At 37.6% G+C, this 23,123-nt stretch overlaps 5 protein-coding genes across 8 annotated transcripts; 1 reads left to right on the forward strand and 4 right to left on the reverse strand.

Moving 5' to 3' along the window:
- Positions 1-2,229: 2,229 nt before the first annotated feature.
- Positions 2,230-5,131, reverse strand: LOC111804164. 2 transcript variants are annotated; one of them, XM_023688875.1, is made up of 7 exons: positions 4,816-5,131; positions 4,623-4,732; positions 4,325-4,481; positions 4,103-4,176; positions 2,646-3,665; positions 2,456-2,555; positions 2,230-2,338 (listed from the first exon to the last, which is right to left on the reverse strand). In XM_023688875.1, exons 4-5 carry the CDS (start codon positions 4,117-4,119, stop codon positions 3,140-3,142), a joined length of 543 nt encoding a protein of 180 aa, XP_023544643.1. In that variant the 5' UTR covers positions 4,120-4,176; positions 4,325-4,481; positions 4,623-4,732; positions 4,816-5,131; the 3' UTR covers positions 2,230-2,338; positions 2,456-2,555; positions 2,646-3,139. The 2 variants fall into 2 exon arrangements, with proteins under 2 accessions (XP_023544643.1, XP_023544644.1); XM_023688876.1 differs by lacking the exon at positions 4,623-4,732 and having other exon boundaries at positions 2,456-2,550; positions 4,325-4,405.
- Positions 5,132-5,268: 137 nt separating this feature from the next.
- Positions 5,269-6,181, reverse strand: LOC111803717. The gene is made up of 3 exons (XM_023688240.1): positions 6,044-6,181; positions 5,713-5,941; positions 5,269-5,507 (listed from the first exon to the last, which is right to left on the reverse strand). Exons 1-3 carry the CDS (start codon positions 6,179-6,181, stop codon positions 5,269-5,271), a joined length of 606 nt encoding a protein of 201 aa, XP_023544008.1.
- A 1,446-nt stretch (positions 6,182-7,627) lies between these two features.
- On the reverse strand, positions 7,628-11,020 carry LOC111804503. The gene is made up of 2 exons (XM_023689332.1): positions 10,722-11,020; positions 7,628-8,366 (listed from the first exon to the last, which is right to left on the reverse strand). The coding sequence occupies exon 2, from the start codon at positions 8,333-8,335 to the stop codon at positions 7,889-7,891; it is 447 nt and encodes a 148-aa protein (XP_023545100.1). The 5' UTR covers positions 8,336-8,366; positions 10,722-11,020; the 3' UTR covers positions 7,628-7,888.
- Positions 11,021-12,114: 1,094 nt separating this feature from the next.
- Positions 12,115-18,249, forward strand: LOC111803820. The gene is made up of 14 exons (XM_023688397.1): positions 12,115-12,533; positions 12,627-12,796; positions 13,035-13,116; positions 13,220-13,323; positions 13,548-13,674; positions 13,763-13,857; positions 15,113-15,236; positions 15,852-15,932; positions 16,129-16,227; positions 16,314-16,499; positions 17,010-17,147; positions 17,236-17,292; positions 17,466-17,603; positions 17,831-18,249. Exons 2-14 carry the CDS (start codon positions 12,756-12,758, stop codon positions 18,023-18,025), a joined length of 1,467 nt encoding a protein of 488 aa, XP_023544165.1. The 5' UTR covers positions 12,115-12,533; positions 12,627-12,755; the 3' UTR covers positions 18,026-18,249.
- A 313-nt stretch (positions 18,250-18,562) lies between these two features.
- On the reverse strand, positions 18,563-22,450 carry LOC111803821 (myb family transcription factor PHL7-like). 3 transcript variants are annotated; one of them, XM_023688399.1, is made up of 8 exons: positions 22,258-22,450; positions 22,087-22,138; positions 21,176-21,404; positions 20,689-20,765; positions 20,555-20,597; positions 20,369-20,426; positions 20,143-20,212; positions 18,563-19,402 (listed from the first exon to the last, which is right to left on the reverse strand). In XM_023688399.1, the coding sequence occupies exons 3-8, from the start codon at positions 21,393-21,395 to the stop codon at positions 18,887-18,889; spliced, it is 984 nt and encodes a 327-aa protein (XP_023544167.1). In that variant the 5' UTR covers positions 21,396-21,404; positions 22,087-22,138; positions 22,258-22,450; the 3' UTR covers positions 18,563-18,886. The 3 variants fall into 3 exon arrangements, with proteins under 3 accessions (XP_023544167.1, XP_023544169.1, XP_023544166.1); XM_023688401.1 differs by lacking the exon at positions 22,087-22,138; XM_023688398.1 differs by having other exon boundaries at positions 22,087-22,450.
- Between the last annotated feature and the right edge of the window lie 673 nt (positions 22,451-23,123).

Raw genomic sequence — 23,123 nt, forward strand, 5'->3', positions numbered from 1 at the left:
TTTAAAAGTAAATTTTAGAGACAGAAAAAGTTAAAAGTATATATATTTTGTTTTTATATAAGAAAAGAAAACTTTAGTTCATAGGGCTTTTTCCAAACACAGATCTTTGTGTATAGTTCATGCGTTGTCAAAAATTAAAGATCTTTTGTTTGGTCACTTGGAAGAATATTCTAATTAATTTTTAAAATATTCCTAAATTATCATATAATTTTTATAGTATAATTAGTTTCCTTAAAAAAAAAACCCCTAAATTAATTAAATATTAATCATTATTGTATACGACACTTTTTCTTTCGTCTCTAACTCAACCATGGTCTATCGTGTTTAAATAAAATTATATAAAGTCTGTGAATAATAAAACATTTTAGAAATGTTAATAAAATCATAAAATAAAAAATTGAGATTGAAAAATAAAAAAATTAGAGAATAAATTGAAGGGGGAAATATTAATAATAATTTAAGCTAATACTGCGTAGACTGTAGAGAGAGATGGAAATGGAGGTGGGGAGGGGCAAAAAGGGAAACGAAAAAAGAGATGACGTCATTGTTTGAAAACCAGTTGTCAGTGATGGATAATGGAGGAGGAGTGCCTTGGTGATGGTCACTCGCTGACAGACCAATCAAATGTGAGAACTAAATGCAGAAATTTTTAAAANATATATATATATATATATATTCCTACTTCAAAATTAAATTTAAATTAATTTCCTTTTATAAAAAATTGTTAGAACTTAATATCTATCAACTTTCAAACACTTTTCCAAAAATGTTAAAAGTAATTAAGTCTTCACTTAACTATTGAGTACGTGAATGGCACGATATAGATATTAGGCAATAGAATCTTAAACTTTTAAAAATTATAAAGGTTCGAGTTCATTTTTTAAAAGTAAATTTTAGAGACAGATAAAGTTAAAAATATATATATATATATATTGTTTTTATATAAGAAAAGAAAACTTTAATTCATAGGACTTTTTCCAAACACAGATCTTTGTGTATAGTTCATGCGTTGTCAAAAATTAAAGATCTTTTGTTTGGTCACTTGGAAGAATATTCTAATTAATTTTTAAAATATTCCTAAATTACCATATAATTTTTATAGTATAATTAGTTTGCTTTAAATGAAACCGTAAATTAATTAAATATTAACTATTATCGTGTTTAAATAAAATAAATATGAATAGTTTTGTATAAAGTCTTTTGAATAATAAAATATTTTAGAAATGTTAATAAAATCATAAAATAAAAAATTGAGATTGAAAAATAAAAAATTAGAGAATAAATTGAAGGGGGAAATATTAATAATAATTTAAGCTAATACTGCGTAGACTGTAGAGAGAGATGGAAATGGAGGTGGGGAGGGGCAAAAAGGGAAACGAAAAGAGAGATGACGTCATTGTTTGAAAACCAGTTGTCAGTGATGGATAATGGAGGAGGAGTGCCTTGGTGATGGTCACTCGCTGACAGACCAATCAAATGTGAGAACTAAATGCAGAAATTTATAAAAAAAATAAAATAAAAAGACCTCCACATGTCTACCTTCCGATGGACGACACGTGTTGATTGTTTCTCACCTTGACTGCCAACTCCATCCAGCTGTCACCCCACTTCACGTTATAACTGTTTCTTTATTTTCAGTTTGCATGACACGTCAGCCTCCAGCTAATTTCTTTTCAAAATTTTAAATTCAAAAAATGCTTAAATTACACGTGCCATGTCTAGCCTTTAAATTTTAAAAGAATTTTCGAACGACAAATTGAAGAATATTATCAAAGTTTATTATATATCAAATTGAATTTTTAATAGTTCATAAATTAAAAAAAAATGTCAAAAAAATGAAGATTCTATAAATAAAAAAATTGTAAATTTATTATCATTTAGCCTCTTAGCCTCTTAGCCTCTAAACTTTGACAACTAAGTCTATAGTTTTCAGTATTTAATAATTACAAATTGAGTCTAAACCTAAATTAAAATTATATCTAATAAATTAATTATTTAAAATTTTAAAAATTAAGAAAACACAGAATTAAAAGTTTAAAAATATATGCTACGTTATCCAAAATTTAGTAATAAAATATACACAAACTTCAAAGTTCAGACGCTAAACTTATAATTTAAATATTTAAATAAATAAAAAATTGGAAACCCAGATAAATTATTTTAAGATCAAAATTCTATGCTAATTTATTAGATTAAAGTTGTAAGTTGAAAATAAATTATAAAAAGCTGTTTTCAGAAACCCAGAAAAAATGAAAAGGAAAAAAAAAAAAAAGGATATTAATTGTGAGGGGCGGCCTCACGTGCCCTGTTATCTCCTCTGTCTCTGCTACACGCTACACTGCACGAACAAAAACAACCTTCAGATCACCATTTCACATGCCATGGAGGTTGGCTTAACGCCCCTAACCCAAATTCCCTGATGGACCTTGTCCCCTTCCCAACCCCACATTCTTACCTTCATTTCTTCTTTCACCATTTTCTCCTTCTCTCACAAATCAAACTGTTTTTGTCTTCTACTTCCACAGTTCCAAGAAATTGCTGCAAATGAATCTAATCTGAATTCTCGTCAAAATCAATACAATAAATCTATAATCATCAGCACGTTTGTAAACACAGCTAGTTTGAGTTAAGAAGCAGAGTCGTACCAAAAGGGGCGAGAGTTTCCAAACTGGTAATAGTTGGGATTGGTGGCGTGGAACAGCCAGAAGTGTTTCTTTATCCAATATTTTGGGCCGCTGTCATCTTCTTCGTGATAAAATCAATACATCCACGAGACCTTGGCTTCTTTTTATGTACCGTGATTTGGGAGTCGGAGACTCACATATGCGCTGGACCCTCTCTGGTCAAGCTAGCTGTATGTAGCGACGTCCGGAGGTCAGCGGAACTCCTGGTGTCATGCTCCCCATGAACACCCTATCATCATACTGTGTGCATCTGCACTCATCATCATAAAGGGGAAGTATTCTTATACTTATGAACACACAACATGCCTGACACAATCCTAGCCTCATCTCTTTGTTAAGATGTTTGGTTTTACAGGGATGGCTGTCAATGAACTAGTCAGCTTGATCGTTGAGCCCACCATAAGTGAAGACTGAAGTAGGATGGTGATGATGGTGATGATGATGAAATGGACTCCTCATGATCCCTTTTTTAAGATATCTTTTCCACCTAACACATTTCCTACCCTAAGCTTTGGTGGATTTATCTCGGAAGTGACAGTGAAAACCTTCTTAAATTCTTCCCCAGGCATGAGAAGAGCTGGGTCTACAAGGTTATCGCTAGCACTTTTGATGGAACATGACTTTTCTTCTATCCCGTCATTATCTGTTTCAATTGACATGGATGATAATAGTTGCAACGGGACCTCCGTGCAATTCCGTGCACTGACCACAAGTATGCAAGTTTCATTTAGAGGCAGAGAAAATGACTGGTCGGAATGAGGGATTGCTTTAGTCCTTGAAAGCAACAACGGGTCCCGCCGGAAAGGCAGCAAAAAGTGATGACCGATTGTGACAGCAGGCTTTCCGTCAATCTGCAAGCTCCTTTGGACGTTGATTTTTTGAGCATTTGGTTCATCGCTAAGTGAAGAATAACCCAGGGATACATAAAGCATAATGGGCTTAGCTCGATGCCACTTGATTTGCAATTTGCAGGACCAGGACCTAAGATAATGAGGGGAAAACTGAAATGGTTCAAATATTCAGAATCTAGTAAGATGAGCCAATGACAAAATCACATCTCCACAGGATAAAAAATCTTGCTTAGAACATATGTCCAAGAATCCGAATGTATGCAGTACTTTGGAACAATTTTGAACAAAGGAAACTGAAAAACGTAAACTCTTCAGAACCATTATGAACATGATATAGAATCAAATTTCCCCTAGGCAGTGTTGGGATACCAGAATCTCAACTCCGTTTTTTGTATACCTTAACCTCTTTAATGCATGTTTACTATTAGAGAAAAAAGAAAAAAAAAAGAAAAAAAAAAAAAACTGATATAGAATCAAAATTCCAAGAACTCATAAAAAAAAAAAAAAAAAAAAAAAAACTGATATAGAATCAAAATTCCAAGAACTCATGAGAAAGCAACTAATTACCAGTCATCCGTAGCCATTTATTAGATGAAAGTGCAAGAGAAGGAGCTTGCTCCACTCTGTTTTCATGTTGATCACTGGCAAACGCAACAGAAGGAAGTATTTCAGCATTCATTATGATAAAGTTACACTCTGATTGATTAAAGTGAACTTCTAATTGATCAAGTTCAATGGTAAGGGGCAAGTGAGATACAAGTGAAGCTCACAATAGAAATGATAGTATACCTCCCACAACTTGTTGTAGGCATCCTCATAAAACCGTAAAGCTTCAATCCAGTCACTTAGGAACTCTGCATAAACGGCAGCCTACCACAGGATGGCGTAACGACAAATCAAGTTCAATCGAACGACTCAAAGAACATTGTACGCAATCATGGAATTTCTGTATACATGCAATAAGGATTTTTTATCAACAACTTTCCATTGAGAAAAATAAAAGAATACATGGGCATCCAAATAAAAATTATGCCCACAAAAAGGAGGAACTATTGAAGAAAAGGCCTCTAGTTCCGTAAATTAAGACCTGGAGAAAGGCAGAACGTCTATTTGCTGAGAATTGTTAGATTCCATTACATATCTTCAAGACCCTCTTCCAACATGTCTCACATTAATGTTGACAGAGGTGACTGAATACTATTGCCATGAATCAGGGCCAGTCAAAATGCCGTTCTCAAGTAAAAAGTTTGCGTACTGTGTTGTGAGACAGGAGACCTTACTTTAAAGCAATACCGAATATTCAACTCAGTGTAATTGTAAGTCCTCTTTTCAATACCTGTTTTGATCCTCCTTCCTTCATCTTTATAGTATGTATTTGCTAGTTCTGAGAAGGCGTTTCGTAGCCTGCGCAAGGATGTTGCAAATAATAATAACGAAGCTGCTAATTTTCAAGATGTAGACAACAAAATGCAAGAAGCAATTTCTGTAAGTCATCTTTTCAGGGCAAGAAACGGGGATTGCATCAGTTCCGTAGCATTGTTAGGTTTAACAAAGACGACGTGTTTGCGTAAAGCAATCATTCGATCCTCGTTGATATCATCTGCAATGAAAATCTTAAATGTATACATAGGTATAAAAAGAAAGAAATAACACACTCTTCTATCAGGAAAAACAAAAACAGCCATGGAAAATGTGCATACCTTTGGAATCGGAAAAGACAATACNCTTCATCTTTATAGTATGTATTTGCTAGTTCTGAGAAGGCGTTCCGTAGCCTGCGCAAGGATGTTGCAAATAAGAATAACGAAGCTGCTAATTTTCAAGATGTAGACAACAAAATGCAAGAAGTAATTTCTGTAAGTCATCTTTTCAAGGCAAGAAAAAGGGGATTGCATCAGTTCCGTAGCATTGTTAGGTTTAACAAAGACGACGTGTTTGCGTAAAGCAATCTTTCGATCCTCGTTGATATCATCTGCAATGAAAACCTTAAATGTATACATAATTATAAAAAGAAAGAAATAACACACTCTTCTATCAGGAAAACAAAAACAGCCATGGAAAATGTGCATACCTTCGGAATCGGAAAAGACAATAANTGTATACATAGGTATAAAAAGAAAGAAATAACACACTCTTCTATCAGGAAAAACAAAAACAGCCATGGAAAATGTGCATACCTTTGGAATCGGAAAAGACAATACCAACAACTAATTTGATGTTCCTGGAACGAGTCACAGCTCTGCAAATAAAATGAAATCGATTGCCGATTAAGTTGATACTGCAATTAACAGAGAAGAGTGAGAAGTGATGAGGAAGTGCGTGAGGTGATCGAGATCGGAGCAGAGCTGAAGCCACTGGACAGGATCGCCGGAAACATGAAGAGAAGGGAAAAGAGCAGTNGCATACCTTCGGAATCGGAAAAGACAATAACAACAACTAATTTGATGTTCCTGGAACGAGTCACAGCTCTGCAAATAAAATGAAATCGATTGCCGATTAAGTTGATACCGCAATGAACAGAGAAGAGTGAGAAGTGATGAGGAAGTGCTTGAGGTGATCGAGATCGGAGCAGAGCTGAAGCCACTGGACAGGATCGCCAGAAACATGAAGAGAAGGGAAAAGAGCAGTAACGACAGCAGGAACCATGGTTCGATGCTCAAGAAGCCAATCCCTCTTGAAGATACCGGGAGGGGGAGTGGAAAGAGGAGGTTCAGGAGGAGTCCAATGGCTTTATGATCTTCGAGAGGTCGGAGAAGGCAAGAGTGTGGATCGGAGGCTGCTCGGAGAGAAGGTGAGAGGAGAATGGTCGGGTGAAGGTCGGGGCATCCGACGAGGGAAATCAGCCTCACAGGTGGAGTCTGAGCTCTTCCGACGTGACGTAATTAGGCGCCAATTCATTTTGCGTGTAATTGAATAAAATCTTGAACTTTTTTATTTATTTATTTCTTAAAGTATTTTATTTGTGATTTTAAATTTTGTAAATAAATAAATTTATCTTGAAAAGGTCGGTTTAAACCAACCCAAACCGATGTCGGTTGAGGTTGAACCGGTTCAATTTGAAAAAAACAATATAAGACTCTGTTATCTTTTCGTTCTCTTCTTTCCTCCCCCGCCTTTCCTGCTTTAAACTGACTCGCCTTCTCTCCTCTTTCACTCTTTCCGACTGGATCGGCGTCGGCGCCACCTCCATTATCAAGTGGCTGGAGAGTCAACTGAGAAATCGAGTCGATCTGCTTCAAGCGAGTATGGCACCGTCAATTCTGAGTCGATCTGCTTCAAGCGAGTATGGCACCGTCAATTCTGAGTCGTCGTCGAGTTCTAGTGTAAATTAACCGGCGAGAAAATGAGTTCCGAAACGGGGAGATTGATTGCGGCATGAACGACATTCGAGAAGCCGGGGAAATTCTCGACCTCGGTAGTGGTGGTGAGCTGTCCGCCCGGCATAACGTTGTTGGCCATCCATCCTTCGAAGAAGATCGGCCACAGCTCCGCCCGAGAGGCGTATATAGCGGCGGTGTGGACGGCTGGGCCTCTTAACGATGATGCAGACCAAGATCGTCCATGGCCGCGATTTTGGAACCGGAACTCGCAGGACTGGAAGAATGAAACGCCGCCGCAACTGTGGTGGATGCTACGCGNGGCACCGTCAATTCTGAGTCGTCGTCGAGTTCTAGTGTAAATTTACCGGCGAGAAAATGAGTTCCGAAACGGGGAGATTGATTGCGGCATGGACGACATTCGAGAAGCCGGGGAAATTCTCGACCTCGGTAGTGGTGGTGAGCTGTCCGCCCGGCATAATGTTGTTGGCCATCCATCCTTCGAAGAAGATCGGCCACAGCTCCGCCCGAGCGGCGTATATAGCGGCGGTGTGGACGGCTGGGCCTCTTAACGATGATGCAGACCAAGATCGTCCATGGCCGCGATTTCGGAACCGGAACTCGCAGGACTGGAAGAAAGAAACGCCGCCGCAACTGTGGTGGATGCTACGCGGATTTAATGTCGAGCTCCTCCGAGAAAATTAAAGAGCTTCTTTCCAACCTATCCATCATCATAAGGCTTAGGAGTTCATTCGTTTCCTCAGGCTCTGTTGAAAATCGAAAAACCATCAGAAATCTATATATATCAAACCAGCGGCTTATAAAGATCAACCCATTGAATCATAAAATTTGAGATTACAGAAATGCATTTTCACAAGGGGGAGGAAGAATCATAAAGGAGCTTGCTTTCTTGTCTTGTTAGCCTCCAACCTAAAATGGTTAAAGGTTGAACATTTTTTCTTATATCCATCGGCAGCTCCTAACAATCTATTCATGTTTTTCCAGCTCAAAAGGCGGAAGATTATCTAGAAAGAAGCTAAGGTGGAGGTAAATTTGAGTGGGCAAGCTGCAGTTCTGAGCGATCGATCAGTCCTTCTAAAACAAGGAGTTCATCCAAGAGACCAAGCTTTTCTTCTTCAAGGGCCTTCACCTCATCTTCAACTTCTTTAAGTTCTGTTCCCAGAGAAAAGCTCTCTTCCTCCAGGAGCAAATATTTCCTTCTTAAAACACGGTACTCATTCCCAGATGCAGATGAAGAATCTGGCAGCGAATCCGAATTCGACCTTTCGGGCTGCTGGAGCGCTACTGATGGTTCATTCTTCAAACTTCTTTTGGAGGACTTCTGAGGTGTTTGTGCTGGAAATGACCCCTTAATTCGATCGTTGGGATCTTTCCCTTGTAAATGAGATGCTGTGGAAGCTTTTTGGTGCGAAGCTTTTTGTTTTGGTGGCCTAGAATATGGTAAATCATCAATCCGAGACATGGCTGTACAGTCGTTCTTCTCGCTGCAGATGCTATGCAAAAGATTAAAAGCACAAAGAACAGATAATGAGTCATTATTTATTGCAGGGATTGAGAGGCCGAACATAGGTACAAGACAATACAATACTGTTTGTCACAGTGGGGTGAAAGGTGCGCGAGAACATTCGCCATCAACAACAAACATCATAGCAAGCCAGGCATCTTCCTTTGAAAATTACTTCAGGGCATTAACTTTTAACATTACAGAAAACAAATCCGCAATAAAACGCAACTATTTTGAAATTGAATGCCCAACAATCAAAAATAGCAACCGTCAATCGAGAACACCAACGGGAAGATACAATCATAGACTAGTCGTAACAGCCAAACCCACCACTAGCCGATATTGTCCGCTTTGGACTTTCTCTCAAAGTTTTTAAAATGTGTATGATAGGAAGAGATTTCCACACCTTTATAGAGAATGCACTCGTTCCTCTCTCCAATCGATGTGGGATCTCACAATCCACCCTCTTCGAGGCCCAACGTCCTCACTGGCACTCGTTCCTCTCTCCAATCAATGTGAAATCTCAATTGTGAAGATGAGATTGGTCATTGGCACTCGTTCCTCTCTCCAAATCTCAATCGTGAAGACGAGATTGGGAAGAAATCCTCAACAAGCAATATCTTCCCTTTTGGGCTTCCCCTCAAGGTTTTTAAATCGTGTATGCCAGGGAAAGGTTTCCACACCCTTATATGCACTCGTTCCTCTCTCCAATCAATGTGGAATCTCAATCGTGAAGATGAGATTGGGAAGAAATCCTCAACAAGCAATATCTTCCTTTTTGGGCTTCTCCCCTCAAGGTTTTTAAATCGTGTCTGCTAGGGAGAGATTTCCACACCCTTATAGAGAATGCACTTGTTCCTCTCTCCAATCGAGGTGGGATCTCACAATCCACCCCCTTCGAGGCCCAACGTCTTCACTGACACTCGTTCCTCAAGGTTTTTAAATCGTGTCTGCTAGGGAGAGATTTCCACACCCTTATAGAGAATGCACTTGTTCCTCTCTCCAATCGAGGTGGGATCTCACAATCCACCCCCTTCGAGGCCCAACGTCTTCACTGACACTCGTTCCTCAAGGTTTTTAAATCGTGTCTGCTAGGGAGAGATTTCCACACCCTTATAGAGAATGCACTTGTTCCTCTCTCCAATCGAGGTGGGATCTCACAATCCACCCCCTTCGAGGCCCAACGTCTTCACTGGCACTCGTTCCTCCCTCCGATCAATGGGAAATCTCAATTGTGAAGATGAGATTGGTCACTGGCACTCGTTCCTCTCTCCAATCAGCAATATCTTCCCTTTTACCTCACCTTTTGGATTGGGAAGAAAAGAAAATCAACCAAGATGAAAATGTGACAGAATCCTAAGATAAAGATATGGCTAGATGGGAGGCATGGGGGACAGTAGTTTGTCAAATTTGCAAGCGTATAAACAATCATAAATGCAGGTCAAGCAATAAAGCATCTTATATTCCCAATGGAAGAACTCAAAATAGAAATTTATGCAGCCCTGAATCCAAAAGCCTACGAATAAAGCTCAGCATAAACTCTAATGTGTTCTAAAGCAAAAAACAATACACAGAGAATTAGAAGCAGCGCAAAAGATCAATTTCACATTTAACACCGATCTTTTGCGAGAACTTAAGACTTCAAATAAGGAAAGGAGGGAGTTATACTATGGATATCTGCTACCATACCCACAAAGGGGAGTACAGAGCAAAAAATGAGAAAGAACACCAAAAATGGCACGAACAGCTCAACATGGATAATTCCCGAATAAAGAACAGATGAAAATTTTCTATAGAAAAACAATCAAATAACAGATGAAAAGTGTAATCATCAAATAATCAATGACGATCAGGAGAATGTATAAGCAATTGCTCAGTTAACTAAGACTAAATCAACAGAGCTACAAGTAAAAGCTTACAAGAACTAAGCAACTCGTTCACCCTAAAATTGATCGCTTCGTAGAACACTTGAGTTTTGGATACCAAACGCTGATAATGAAAACGTAATGAAAACGTAATGAAATCTATTTCTTCCATAGATTAGAAACTCTCGGGATCAGAAAACCGTAAGAGATCAAAACCGACGATGCCATAAGAATAGGAAGTACATTAGACGATTAACACTGAACCCCAAGCCAAGGAAACACATCGACACAACGCACGTTAAACCTAGAAATTAAAGCCGCTGCTTCTAATCGAATTCGAAACCAAATGAAAAACGAACAACCCCAATCAAACCGCTCATGCCACTACATTAAATTCTATTAAAAAATTTGAGGAAAATCCCCCGCCGATGAAAATAACAAAAAATAACAGACATAGACACAAAGAAATCCGATCTCACCTCAAAGAAATAGCGATTCGCCCCTTCCGGAGTCTTCCGGAGCGAGAGACGCACAGATCTTATGGTTGTGGATGAAATAGGGCGACGATTGGAGTCGCTCTGGCGGCCGGACGAGCGCAAACGGACTGGATCAAACTTCTGGACCGCCGTTGCGTGGAAATTCAGAGATCAGAGATCAGAGAATGAAAAGCAGAAAGGGAAATTTCCAATTTCTTCCCCCGAAAAAGAACGGGATAAATCATCGAATGTCCCACGATGTGGTAGTTCTTTCACTCTCTGATGATTATTCGAAGAGAAATATGTCAAATTGATATCCCATGGTTATTAAATAAAAATGGCAATGAACTAAACAAATTTGAAATTGTCCCAGTGTCGAATAATTTTTAAAAATTATTTAATTACTAGAGAGGAAAACGAAACATTATTTATAAGACTTATAAGACTTATAAGGCTGACGACTATATACCTAAGGTTCCAAATAAATTACTAAACCTAAGAATCTAAAATAAATTATTTTTTCTTTTTTTGCTAAATTAATAAATATATATTTAATTTTTTTTATTTTATATCTGAAATATTTATAAAATTTAATAATGCCTTCACTTAACAATATAAAATAAAATAGGAATAAACTTTAAAAAGTTTCATTTATACCTTCAATTAAAAAAATAAAAATATTTTTTTTAGTATCGTGTTTAAAAAATACCTATAAAATTTTAGAATTAACATAAATATCTTTAATTTTATAAAAAAAAACGTTTGAACAAATTTTTACTGTCAATAATATGAATGGTGTATTTTTTTATAATTGTTTTAAAAGTTCAATGATATATATATATATATTATTTATTTTTACCCACGTTGTTTTTTCGGGAGCCTACAGCCATTATGTGGCATAGGGATTACATCCCGTATGAAACTTAAGAGTATACCGCTTCTATGAACAGCTGTTAACGCTGCATCTCTTCCATGACTAGGGCCGTTTATCATGAGTTTTGCTCATTGCAAACCTTGATCTGCTACTACTCAAATAACATTTTTTTGCAGCGGTTTGAGCAACAAAGGGTATCCCTCTTCTTGGACCTTTGAATCCACAAGTGCCAAGGATCAAGAAATTACTCAACCTCGTACATCTGTAACAGTCATTTTAAATAAAGATATTAAAAAAAATTTAAGTTGAAAATATATTTTTTTAATAATTTAACATTATTTTTTTAACTCTTAATATAAATTTTCATAACTTGAGTTAATAAAAAACTATACAAACTATACAAAGATTAACACAATTGGTAAGTTTTTAATTTTTTTTTATCATAAAATAATTTATTAATTTGGGTTATTAAAAACAAAAATAAAGATGGGTTATTAATTCGAGTAGTTTGCATCTAAAAGAATATCCACTTTGTTAAAGCTTAAAGGGTCTGCTTTAGGAAAATCCCATGGCGGCAGAGGTACAGAACAGCAATGCACTTGAAAGATTTCGGATAATTGTTTCGAAATACTTCCATTCTTGGGAGCAATTAAAGCATTCGAGCCAATAATCTCTCGATTTCCCCACAATTTCCTCTCTTCTGCAAGTCGTACGGTTCTCGAGAAGACGGGCAAGTTTTAACATCAGGAATCACTCCGTAGAGACTTTTTTGAATGATTGTGAAACTCTGGATGAGAAACAGCAGCAGCGTCAAAGGAATTATCACTTCTTGGGGCCCCCAGCTGGATTGCCTCTGTTTGCTGCTGTTTTTGTAGCCGTATTTCTTGCGATTCTCCTTGCTTTCTGCTGATGACTCTGGATCTGGATATGCTTACTGTCAGGTAATTTATTTGTGATTTTGTTCTTCCAGGTTGATTTTGCTATGGTGGGTTGGGATCGAGTTGAGAGTTTGTGGCGTTTGTTTTGTTTTGTAGATCGAGAAGTGGTTTTGGTGTTTGAGATGCTTGCGGAACTTGTGTTTTGAAGAATGGTGAACTGAAATTGTGACTTGGGATTTCTTTTTCTATGAGGCGGAGTAGCCGTCGGGGACTTCCGGAGTCAATATGATTGATCAGTTCATCAATTTTGTTATTCGGCCGCCCAGGTATTTTTCTGCTATGCCTGCTTGCTTTGCTTAGAACCAAAAAATTATGTGGTCTTAGTATAGCTTCATGTGAAGTGACGACAATTCTGCAGCTGAGATCTTGTTGGTTTCCGAGGCTTATGAGCAGCGGCGTTACTCGAATTAGTCAACTTTTGCCTTTTTTTTCTTCATGGGCGGGTCTTTATACTGTATATTTTTCTTGTCATTATGCAATTTATTTCATATTTTTTCTGTACAGGGCGGATTATAACCCTGATCAATATTTATGGGAGAAAAAGTTCACTCTCGCGGGTAGAGCATACCAACGACAGGATTTGGAGGTATGGACGGACAAATTCTTCCGTAATTTCCACTTTTTGTATGGTTGACTATTGAAGAACATTTATAATCTTTCTGTATGAACAATTTTTGCCGAACATGCAGCTAAGAAATTTAAGGGGCCATACCTTGCAATGCAGTCATTATTTGCCTTCATCTATTCCTGAAGATACCCATCTGCCTTGTGTCATCTATTGCCATGGTAACAGGTACTTATACCTTGTAGAATTGGAAAAAGTTTCTGAATCGGATCGTTCGCTACATTGGAGGATTTCCATGTTCTGTTGCTTTTCTTTAGTAAAATTGTTTTTGGACTTGTTTTTTGACATGTGACAATTCGTCCAATTCTTACTCTTTGCTTTGATTCTATATGATTTTGGACATTCTACGTTAAGAAATTCTTAACTTAGTTTATTCCTGGGCAACTATTCAGTGGATGTAGAGCAGATGCTAATGAGGCTGCTGTCATACTACTTCCATCAAATATTACTGTTTTTACACTTGATTTTTCGGGTTCAGGCTTGTCTGATGGAGATTATGTTAGCCTTGGTTGGCATGAGGTATGTATCTGTTAACCATACATCTTGGTTTCAGTTTATTGAGGTTCTGAATCTGAAATATTTTGAAATATGATTTCAATGATGTCAGAGAGATGACCTCAAGGTTGTGGTGACATACTTAAGAAGCAACAAACAAGTATCTCGTATAGGTCTCTGGGGAAGATCTATGGGTGCTGTAACTAGGTATGTTGGGTCATATTCTTTTGCATGCTGTCATCACAATACTGTATGCCTTGCTGTTTTAATTTGTCATGGAATTGATCTTAGAGCGAAACTGTGAAGTGTACATTCAGTAGGTGTATCGAGTTGAGTTTGTTCTCTGTGGTCTGTCTATTTAGTCCTTGTCTTTTGACAGATGATGTATTGATGCAATCATTCTGCATCATGATTTTGTACTTCTTAGCTGCCACGTACTAGTGGCTCGAACTTTTAGGTGAGGGAGTTAGGTACGTGTAGGAACTCTGCAACTTTTAGGTGAGGGAGTTAGGCTCGAACTATAATTGAAGATTCTACCCAATAACGACCATACAGATGGCCCCTAAGTAATGGAAAGTTTACTTAGTCTGACATGAGAGACAATGTTGTCATAAAGCATACTCTTCTACTTTTTTCTTCTTGCTAATAAGTTGTCAGATATTTCAAAATTCATGAGAGTCGAGAGGCTTGGTAGAGTTTTCAAACCGCTTTCCAACCTACTTGAGACAAGATAGTTGACGTGGGACCTTGTTTCTTTCAACATTGGTTTTGAGAAAGAAGAAAGGCAAAGCCTAGGCACTCAAGCTGCTCAACTAAAATATCCTATTTGAGACATTGATTATCTAGTCCCAAGTATATTGACCATACTGGTCTCTTGACAAGGGCCTACTGGTTGACTTGGGCAAGGAACTTTTGTCCTTCTAGAGGAAATTGAAGGGAGATTTTTGGGTCCCAATTGCTTAGTAGCAAAGTGTAGTCTTCTGATAGAGTGACATTAGCTGGGTCACAATTTTGTCTTTTTTATTGGAGTGCTGGTTGATGTTGGCCATTTGTGCAGATAGTAAATGTAGGCTTCTTTTGACCAAACAAATACTCTCTCGTTTTTTAATGAGGGTTTCTACTGGTAGAAACCATTTGCCATCTTCCTGAAGGTATGAAGCTTTAGCCTTTATCTCGGTGTATGAAATGTCACGTTGGAGAATGGATTTAGTGTTTCTCTCGGTGTATGAATGCAGACTTAATTAGTGCTGGACTCTTAATTAGTGTTTTTTGTATGCCTTTATTTTGTGTGTGTTTTTTGTATGCCTTTCTATTTCTCTCAATTCTGTGAAAAGAAAGATGTTCGGTGAATGTTAAAAAATATAACGGATGATCTACATTTTTTTTATTAGACTGGATTTATGATATTTCAAAATTTCTAGGATGTATTCAATTACCTGAAGCCTTCTGTGATACAATGCAGCCTTCTTTATGGAGCTGAAGATCCTTCCATAGCTGGAATGGTGCTTGACAGTGCCTTTTCTAACCTTTACAATCTAATGATGGAACTAGTTGATGTTTACAAGATCCGACTACCTAAATTCACGGTACGACCTCTACCTTATTCCACCTTTCACAAACTAGTTTCACCCATCTGCATACTTCACTGGTTGCTGCAAATTGTGTCACACAAATTACTATTGAGAACTATAATCCAATAGAATCGCCTGATTTCTAGATTAAACCATAGCTGTAACAAATCTGTGGAAGTGAACCGTTCTTTTTTCTTTTTTCGAAAAATAGCAACTAAAAAACATTTATTAGTGAAAAAAGATTGTGGAGTGATTTTAGTGAAGCGCGAGGCTTTGGAGGAGCAAAGAATGAAGAAAAGGAGTTGGGTCTTTAAACTAGACCTAAAAAACTCTTATGATTGGGTGGATTTAGAGTTGTTATTGAATGTAATGGAAAGAAAAGGCTTGGAGAACGGTGGCAGAAAGGATAGAAAGGTTGTGAAGAATTACTTGACTGTCCTCATTAATTTGGATGGGGAGTGCTTTCCTTAGTCCATAGATAGTGGAGATATCTTATTTTCTGCCTTTTTGTTTTCGCTTATCCCCTGTTTTCCTCTTTATGTGATGATTAACTGGAATGCTCCAAAGTGTTCCTTCTAGAAGAATACGCTTTAGAGTGGATGGTGATATAATGTAAACTTGATATGCCAGGTAAAGGTGGCTGTTCAATACATGCGGAGGGTAATTGAGAAGAAGGCAAAGTTTGATATCAAGAATCTTAATTGCTTACAGGTTTGTCTGACCTATTATTATACTAGGGGTCTTGCTAGATTGACTTCTTCATCTATATTTGTCAGTTGTGCCAACTATTTACTGGAAGGAACAATCTTTAGAAGTTTGCCATTGACTCCACTTGAACATGAATCAGTGTTATTGTACTGCAGTGCAATACATTTATGTATGAAACCGTTTTTTGAACTTCCTCCAGGTGACCCCAAAAACTTTCATTCCTGCTTTGTTTGGGCATGCTAATTGTGATAAGTTCGTTCAACCTCATCACTCCGAACTCATCTATAATTCGTATGCGGTACTGTCCACTTCTGAAAGAATTATACCTTTTAGCTATAGGATTGAACATTTCTCATTGCTGATTCATTTTTCTTTATCATGCAGGGGGATAAAAATATTATAAAGTTTGATGGGGAACATAACTCGTCAAGACCACAATTCTATTATGACTCGGTTTCTATTTTCTTCTATAATGTTCTTCATCCACCTCAGTTACCTTCTGCTCATGCAAGTAAGCTTGAGAAATATTATGATTTAGGGGATTTGAAGATTGGGGCCGATAAGGATGAGGTAAATTTCTAACTTGATGCCTCAGACCAGTACTCTTTTGTATTCAATATATGGTGTTTTATTCATAAGTTATTCTTATTGTTTTTCAAGTTTTGATTCCATGTCCATGATCAATTGTATATTCTCTGATCTCATTTACCTTCTAGTTCAACAGTGTCATTTGTTGCACAAGGAGTATTGTTTATGTTTTCTTTTGATCTTTTTGGTCTCATTTGTTCTTTTGATCCTTTTATTCATAAGCTCAGTAACGTAGAGCAACTATTACACTGACATGATTACACTACGATAACTGCTCGATCTCTCTTGGTTCTTAAATAATGTAATGGTACTTATTTCATAATTGTTAGCAGTTATAGATAGGTTAGGGACCAGTGCTTTCGAAGTGTTCGGAGCTTTATAATTTAGTTATTGTTATTATTTTAATACCTATAACATGTTTTTTTATTAATCAGTACTTGAATTTCTAGTGTCTATTAGATTCACACAATCTTCCACATTTTTGATTTCCAGAATCTAATATACGAGATAATAACAAGTCTTCGTTCTAGTGGAAATGATGTTGCTGGTTCGTCTTCTGCTCCTAGTGTTCCAACCACGAAATTTGTTGGTGACCTTATTTCTGAAATTCCTCCAGTGATCACAGAAACTGTGCGTTTTCATTTCATTGCCATCTTTTGATTTTTCCTTGACCCATTGCTTAATGGATGTGTTCATGATGCGATCATGTCTGTTTCAGGATATCATACCTAATGACTATAGTACAATTAACAGTGATGAACCATCACATCTGCAGGTGATCTCAATTTACTGTCATTGCAGCTTGAAAGTGGTTTAAAGATTTAATCAGTATCTATTCTAGCTTTTGCATCTTACAGATTATGCCTCTAAACCTTAAAGAAAAAAGGTCAATAGTGCAGGCCTTGTCATTTGTCATCATTTAACAGGGTCTGTAGTTCCAATTTGCAGGACCAGCCAGATGGTGAAACTGAAGAATGTTGCTCATACACGAGTTCGAATAGAGAAAGCTGGGGAAGATGCTCTTCCCTGGGGGTTAGTGAAGAAGAATCTTCAGCTGCTTGTGTGGTTTCCAAGAACAAATATCAGGTTCTCTCCCCCATTTGATGAATTGAATCATGTTATGAACAAAATCCCATTTCTTAGAAATAGAATAGATATAAGTGTGCATTAGATGACATGGTAAATTTTTGGTTTTTAGTCTGGTACCTTGTTGGAGAATGGGTGGGAAGCATTTGATTTCAGTGTTCGGCTTCAAGATAGATAGTTGCCATTGTTCTTTTCTGTATGCATGATGTTCCATAAAATGATTACAGGAGACTTTAGAAGCATTTCCAACACCTCTTCGAAACACACAAGGAAAGCCATCAGATTCGTCGAAAGACGACAAGAAGAAAAAGAAGAAAGTTGCAACCTCTAAGTCTCAGAAGCAGAAGAAATCGAAAACGGAGAAACTAGAAGCCCTTAGTAGACACCTTAGGCTTTGCATTTTAAGGCGAGTGCATCGTTGAAGATGGCCATTTATGATTTACACTGTACCATGCCCACAACATTGTAAAGTGTCAGCCGTCGTTTCTTTAGATTAAATGTAGCTTCCCAAGCCAACATCTACACGAGGAACAAAGTTGGCAGTAACCATTTAGATTCTTGTTTAGTAAATTGTATTGCCCTGTGCGGGTGTTTGATTACTTCATCTTCATGTAGGAGCTATAACAAATGTCACAAAATTCCGACTATAACAACCACAGATTCTGTGAAATCCCACATCGGTTGGAGAGGAGAACGAAACACTCCTTATAAGGGTGTGGAAACCTCTCCCTAGCAGACTATAATGAGGAAGCCCATAAACCTTGAGGGGAAGTTTGGAAGGGGAAAATCCCAAAAAGGATAGTATTTGGACGAGTATCGATTCCGTTGTGTAACTCTGAAAGACGTGTTTTAAAATCATGAGACTGACGACAATACGTAATGTGTCAAAGCAAACAATATCTGTTAGCAGTGAATTTAGACTATTATAGATTCAAATTACAGCTATAACAAAACAAATGTTGAAATCAACCCCAACTTGATTCAATGGATCAGAAAAGACCAGAACATGTATCTCTAACTATTTGATGCAGGTGTATACAAAGATTGGTTTCTACTGCCAGATAATTCTCTAATAAGATCAAATATGGGCCCTGCTTGGATTGTGGACATAATCATCAGGTTCATCAAATATTGGTCCTACTCAGGAAAAAAAATTATGTGCCGAGATGTGCTATGATATGATACACCACAATATGTAGAGACTAGCAAAACTACAACAGGAACTAACCGTGGAAGATAAACTTGTGAAAACAAGGAACACTAGGACTAGGAGACCCTGTGGTTTAGTCAAACTGCTCATCGTCCCCTATAGATAGTCCAGATGAAGGATCCAACGTTTCTCTGGCTGGAAAAACAGAGCGTGATCCCTTGTGAGTGGAGTTTAAACTTGACTCCAGTATCTGATGTGCGAGTATCATCTCTGATTTGGCAAATGCACCATCCTGGTACTGTCTTTGCTTCTTCACTGGCTTTGGGCTCTCATTTGGGGAGCTATGACAACCAGAATCGGGCGTCAATGGTTCGTGACGAGATGAGAAAGAATCATCAATAGAGACACTCTTGGCTTGGGCACGTTCCTTTGATGCTTTCTCTTGTCGAGGAAACTCCGATGTGGGCGCAGGTGTTGGTGGGTCGTTCTTGTCGGTTTCTGGGCAGTTCTCACCAGAAGCAGGAGCTGAGAAGGAAGAGGCAACTGGAGCTGCTCCTGAAAGAACCCCACTAAGTTTTTGTTGCTCTTCAATTATCTTCTTTAAGTACTTGCCTTGGGCTTCAATCCGTAACTGTAGCTGTCTCTGTACCTGTATTAGATATGTATAAGATGAAACGATTCAATGCTTGGGAAAAGTTAGGCTGTTTCAAAGCCTGTCCTGCATCAGTCAGAGGCATCTCATATGCCTTGAAACAAAAGTTGAACTAATGCACAAGCAATCATGATTCCTTATGATTGATTGTTGAAGAGATAGCCCAAGCCCACAAGTCCACTGTTAGTAGATATTGTCCACTTTGGCCCATTACGTATCACCGTCAGCCTCACGGTTTTAAAATGCGTCTACTAGGGAGAGGTTTCCACACCTATATAAGAAATGTTTCGTTCTCCTCTCCAACCAATGTGGGATCTCACAATCTATCCCCCTTGGAGCCCAGCGTTCTCGCTGGCACACCGCTCAGTGCCTGACTCATACAATTTATAACAGTCCAAGCTCACCACTAGCAGATATTGTCCGCTTTGGCCCGTTATGTATCGTCGTTAGCCTCACGGTTCTAAAATGCGTCTACTAGGGAGAAGTTTCCACACCCTTATAAGGAATGTTTCATTCTCCTCACCAACCGATGTGGCATTATGAGTTAAGCCGACTGTTCTTAGGTGAAGGCCTGCTCCAAATTCTAGAATATCTAAAATGTCTACTTGAAGTTGCAGGGACAAAATTTCACAGGTTATAGTACACCTTTAGCAGGTTTCAAGCAGGCTTTTTGTTAACCTTTATTTATAAAAAGCAGTCATTCTTATTCCCAAATAGAAAGGACAACTAGAACATGCCTCTAATTGTTCATGCAGTCGCTTCTGGACCTCCATCTGCAGCTTAAGTGCTTCGGTAATTTGCATTCCCCTGCAAATGGGTGGTGACAAATTCTAGAGTTAAGCCCATCAAACAGTCAGCTACCAACTAAGAGCAAGAGGGGTGCCTGCTTCTAAATTGTATTTACATCAACTTTCAATAAAACACAGAGCTGGATAAAAAGCGAAGGCGATTAGATCCACTTACGACGAGCCCTCAATGTTCGATAGAACGTCAATAGAATCCTTCTTGTCAGCCTTTTTCCCTTGCATCAACAAGACAACAAACAGGTGAATTGACTTTGTGAATGTCACTAGAGGTCTTACAGCATGCTGCAAAAAGTTCGAGCACATAAAGATGGAAAAAGAACAATTGGGAACTAGATTCACCTACCATCAGACGATGAGTCGGGAAGGTATTTTGCAAGTCGATATTTCTGGATGAATCCAAGAAAACAAATTAGAAAATAAATTCTATGCATGCTAACATAAACCTCTCGTGTAAGGATAGGTGAAAGATCACAGTACCTGCAGGTGGCTTTTAACGTGGTATATCGTTAGACCTTGAACACCCATCACTCGAAGGACGCCTTTGGGTGTAGCACCTAACAAAGAGATGGAAAAATGCACACATAAACATGGCTAAACGTCGTTTGTTGGCGCATAACTTCAAGATAATATACCCTGCCTGCAACTTTACTACAGTTTATCATGTTTTACCCTTTTACTCTTCTATTCTCTATACTAAAATATGCTTCTCCTTCCTTGATTGACAAACTGTGTATGATCAATAGAAAGTCTCTATAAGAAGGAAGACTATTTATGTAGGAAACCACATCCTGAATGTAAATTTGCATGATGACTTCTTTTTTTGGAAGAAGATCAATGGCGTGATGCATACAGCTTATTGTGTCTATTTGTAACATGTTTGTTTGTTCTTTCATCCTTAGCCACAATAAACATATAGATGAAGAAGATGCCAAACTACAATGCCACAAGAGGTGAGTTTACTCACGATCTGGACCACCAAGTTGTGCCACTGCATTAACGAATCGTTCGTGAAGATCATGTGTCCATCGCAATCTCTGTTTTGAGGCCAAATTCGGGGTGTTGCTGGGATCATTGCTTCCATTTGTGGGTTCCATCGAGCTGGCATCAAAAGGTATGTTCTGATCACGAACTAATGAGTTGTTTTGAAGAAAGCTTGAATTATGAGTACTCTGTTGCTGAAACATGTCATTTACCTGTAAACAATAAGCAAAAAAATGACAGAAAACCTCAGAACTTGGGAAGTTTATTGGGATTAATGAGTCCTACAGATGTTTGAATCATTTGCTCTTTAGAAAGGGCACTCTTCCCCAACATGAAAAACGGGGTATCTGGAGTGTTTATAAGAAAATCGACAATAACTTAGCAATGGCCGAGCAAAGAGTGTAGTATCAAGAGAGGTGTCTTCACTAGTAACACTTCTCTTCACCCCACCAAAAAACAAAAAACAGATTAGAGTCTGAAAAGACCAATTTCTAATGATATTCTAAACATGACACAGAAACAGATGCCTATAAGACAAGGATTGTTTACCACAAACATCCAATGAACCAAACCAAAGTAATCTTGATAAGAATTAAAGCCAGGCAAATGGATTCTTCAGCATCAGAACATATCTAAACCCAGGACTTAAAACGAGCTAAAAAACTAGGAAAGAATTAACTAGCAGGCATTGCAACAAGCGAAGAAAAGGAAGAACAACAAATAAGAACCGAACCAGAAACGACAACCAGGGCTTAAAGGGGGACAATAAGTCAATATCCGAAACCGAAGTCGGCCTTACAGTTCAAAACTCAGCAACAACATAAACTAGAAGACAGCCATGTAAATGCAAGATCAAAACATAGGATTAGAGAGAGAAAGAGGATAAGTAGATACCCAGATCTAAGACCGCATCCCTGAATATCGGGATGGCGCCATTTCTGTCTTTCTGTAGCTCACGAGTTTCAAAGGAATCAATGTTGTGGGTAATCGAAGCAAGAAGATAAAAATTGGATTCCCTCGTGGTTGGGGTGTGTTAGTTAAACTGAAGGGCATCAGATTCCTTACTGTATCTCGGTTTGTGCGTCACAGTGTGCTCTCCCATGGCTTGGATTGGCTTGGGTTGGCCTTCAAAGTTGAAAAGGAAAGAAGGCGTCTGCGACTGTGAGCAGTCTCATCGTCAGCCTTTGCCTGCTTTGTAGGAACGCAAAATCCGCTCCATTTCGGACTTTCCCCAAATCTCAATCTCTTTTTATTTCTCCCTTCACACACTTCCTTTTCAAATTTTTGGATNAAAAAAAAAAAAAAAAAAAAAAAAAAAAAAAAAAATCTTACTTTGAAATTGTTTAATTTTTTAAATAATTCTTGAGAACTGCCCCTTTTTCTTTTTCTTTTTTTTTTTTAATTTAAAAAAAGTAAATTAAAATTAGGTGAATTTCAACTTTATGCCTTATAAAGTAGCTTACGTAATAAAGAAATACTAAATTATCGTGATTTATATCGAAAAAAATCCATATGGATTATAGGGTTTCTTTAACGTAACGTTAAATATTCAAAAACTTATTGTATAGTTTTAATATTTATAATTTATTAAATAGTATAATTATTAGATAAAATTAAAAATTTAGAATTTATTAATATTTTTTTAAATAAATTTAAAAAAGCAATCTTTATTTGAACTATTTAAAAATAAATAAATAATAATAATCAAAAGAAAAAAGAGAAAGGGAAAAGGAACGGCTCTTTCCGTTCCAACAGAACATTATGTGTGTTGTGGTCAGAGTCAAAAAGACATCGGAAGTTGGGACTTTTCCTTAGCTTTTGGAGGACAGCTACACATCAAAGTATAAAATTTTTTTTTTTTTTTTTTTAATTCTTCAAATATAAACAATCTTTAATGGACATCTTAGATTTGCATTTTTTTTTTTTTTTGT

This window comes from Cucurbita pepo, chromosome LG10 (genome assembly GCF_002806865.2).
Source record: "Cucurbita pepo subsp. pepo cultivar mu-cu-16 chromosome LG10, ASM280686v2, whole genome shotgun sequence".
NCBI lineage: Eukaryota > Viridiplantae > Streptophyta > Magnoliopsida > Cucurbitales > Cucurbitaceae > Cucurbita > Cucurbita pepo.

Bases quoted from the DNA above. Each gene is read 5' to 3' on its own strand.
- LOC111803821 (XM_023688401.1), bottom strand. From the start codon at position 21,395: ATGTTTCAGCAACAGAGTACTCATAATTCAAGCTTTCTTCAAAACAAC. The intron at 20,213-20,368 runs GTAAGTGGATCT...ACCCATTTGCAG, and splicing joins TCGAACATTGAGGGCTCGTC to GGGAATGCAAATTACCGAAG. The intron at 19,403-20,142 runs GCATGTTCTAGT...TATCTAATACAG, and splicing joins GACTGCATGAACAATTAGAG to GTACAGAGACAGCTACAGTT.
- LOC111804503 (XM_023689332.1), bottom strand. From the start codon at position 8,335: ATGTCTCGGATTGATGATTTACCATATTCTAGGCCACCAAAACAAAAA.
- LOC111803820 (XM_023688397.1), top strand. From the start codon at position 12,756: ATGATTGATCAGTTCATCAATTTTGTTATTCGGCCGCCCAG. The intron at 15,237-15,851 runs GTACGACCTCTA...TTGATATGCCAG, and splicing joins TCCGACTACCTAAATTCACG to GTAAAGGTGGCTGTTCAATA. The intron at 17,293-17,465 runs GTGATCTCAATT...TCCAATTTGCAG, and splicing joins ATGAACCATCACATCTGCAG to GACCAGCCAGATGGTGAAAC.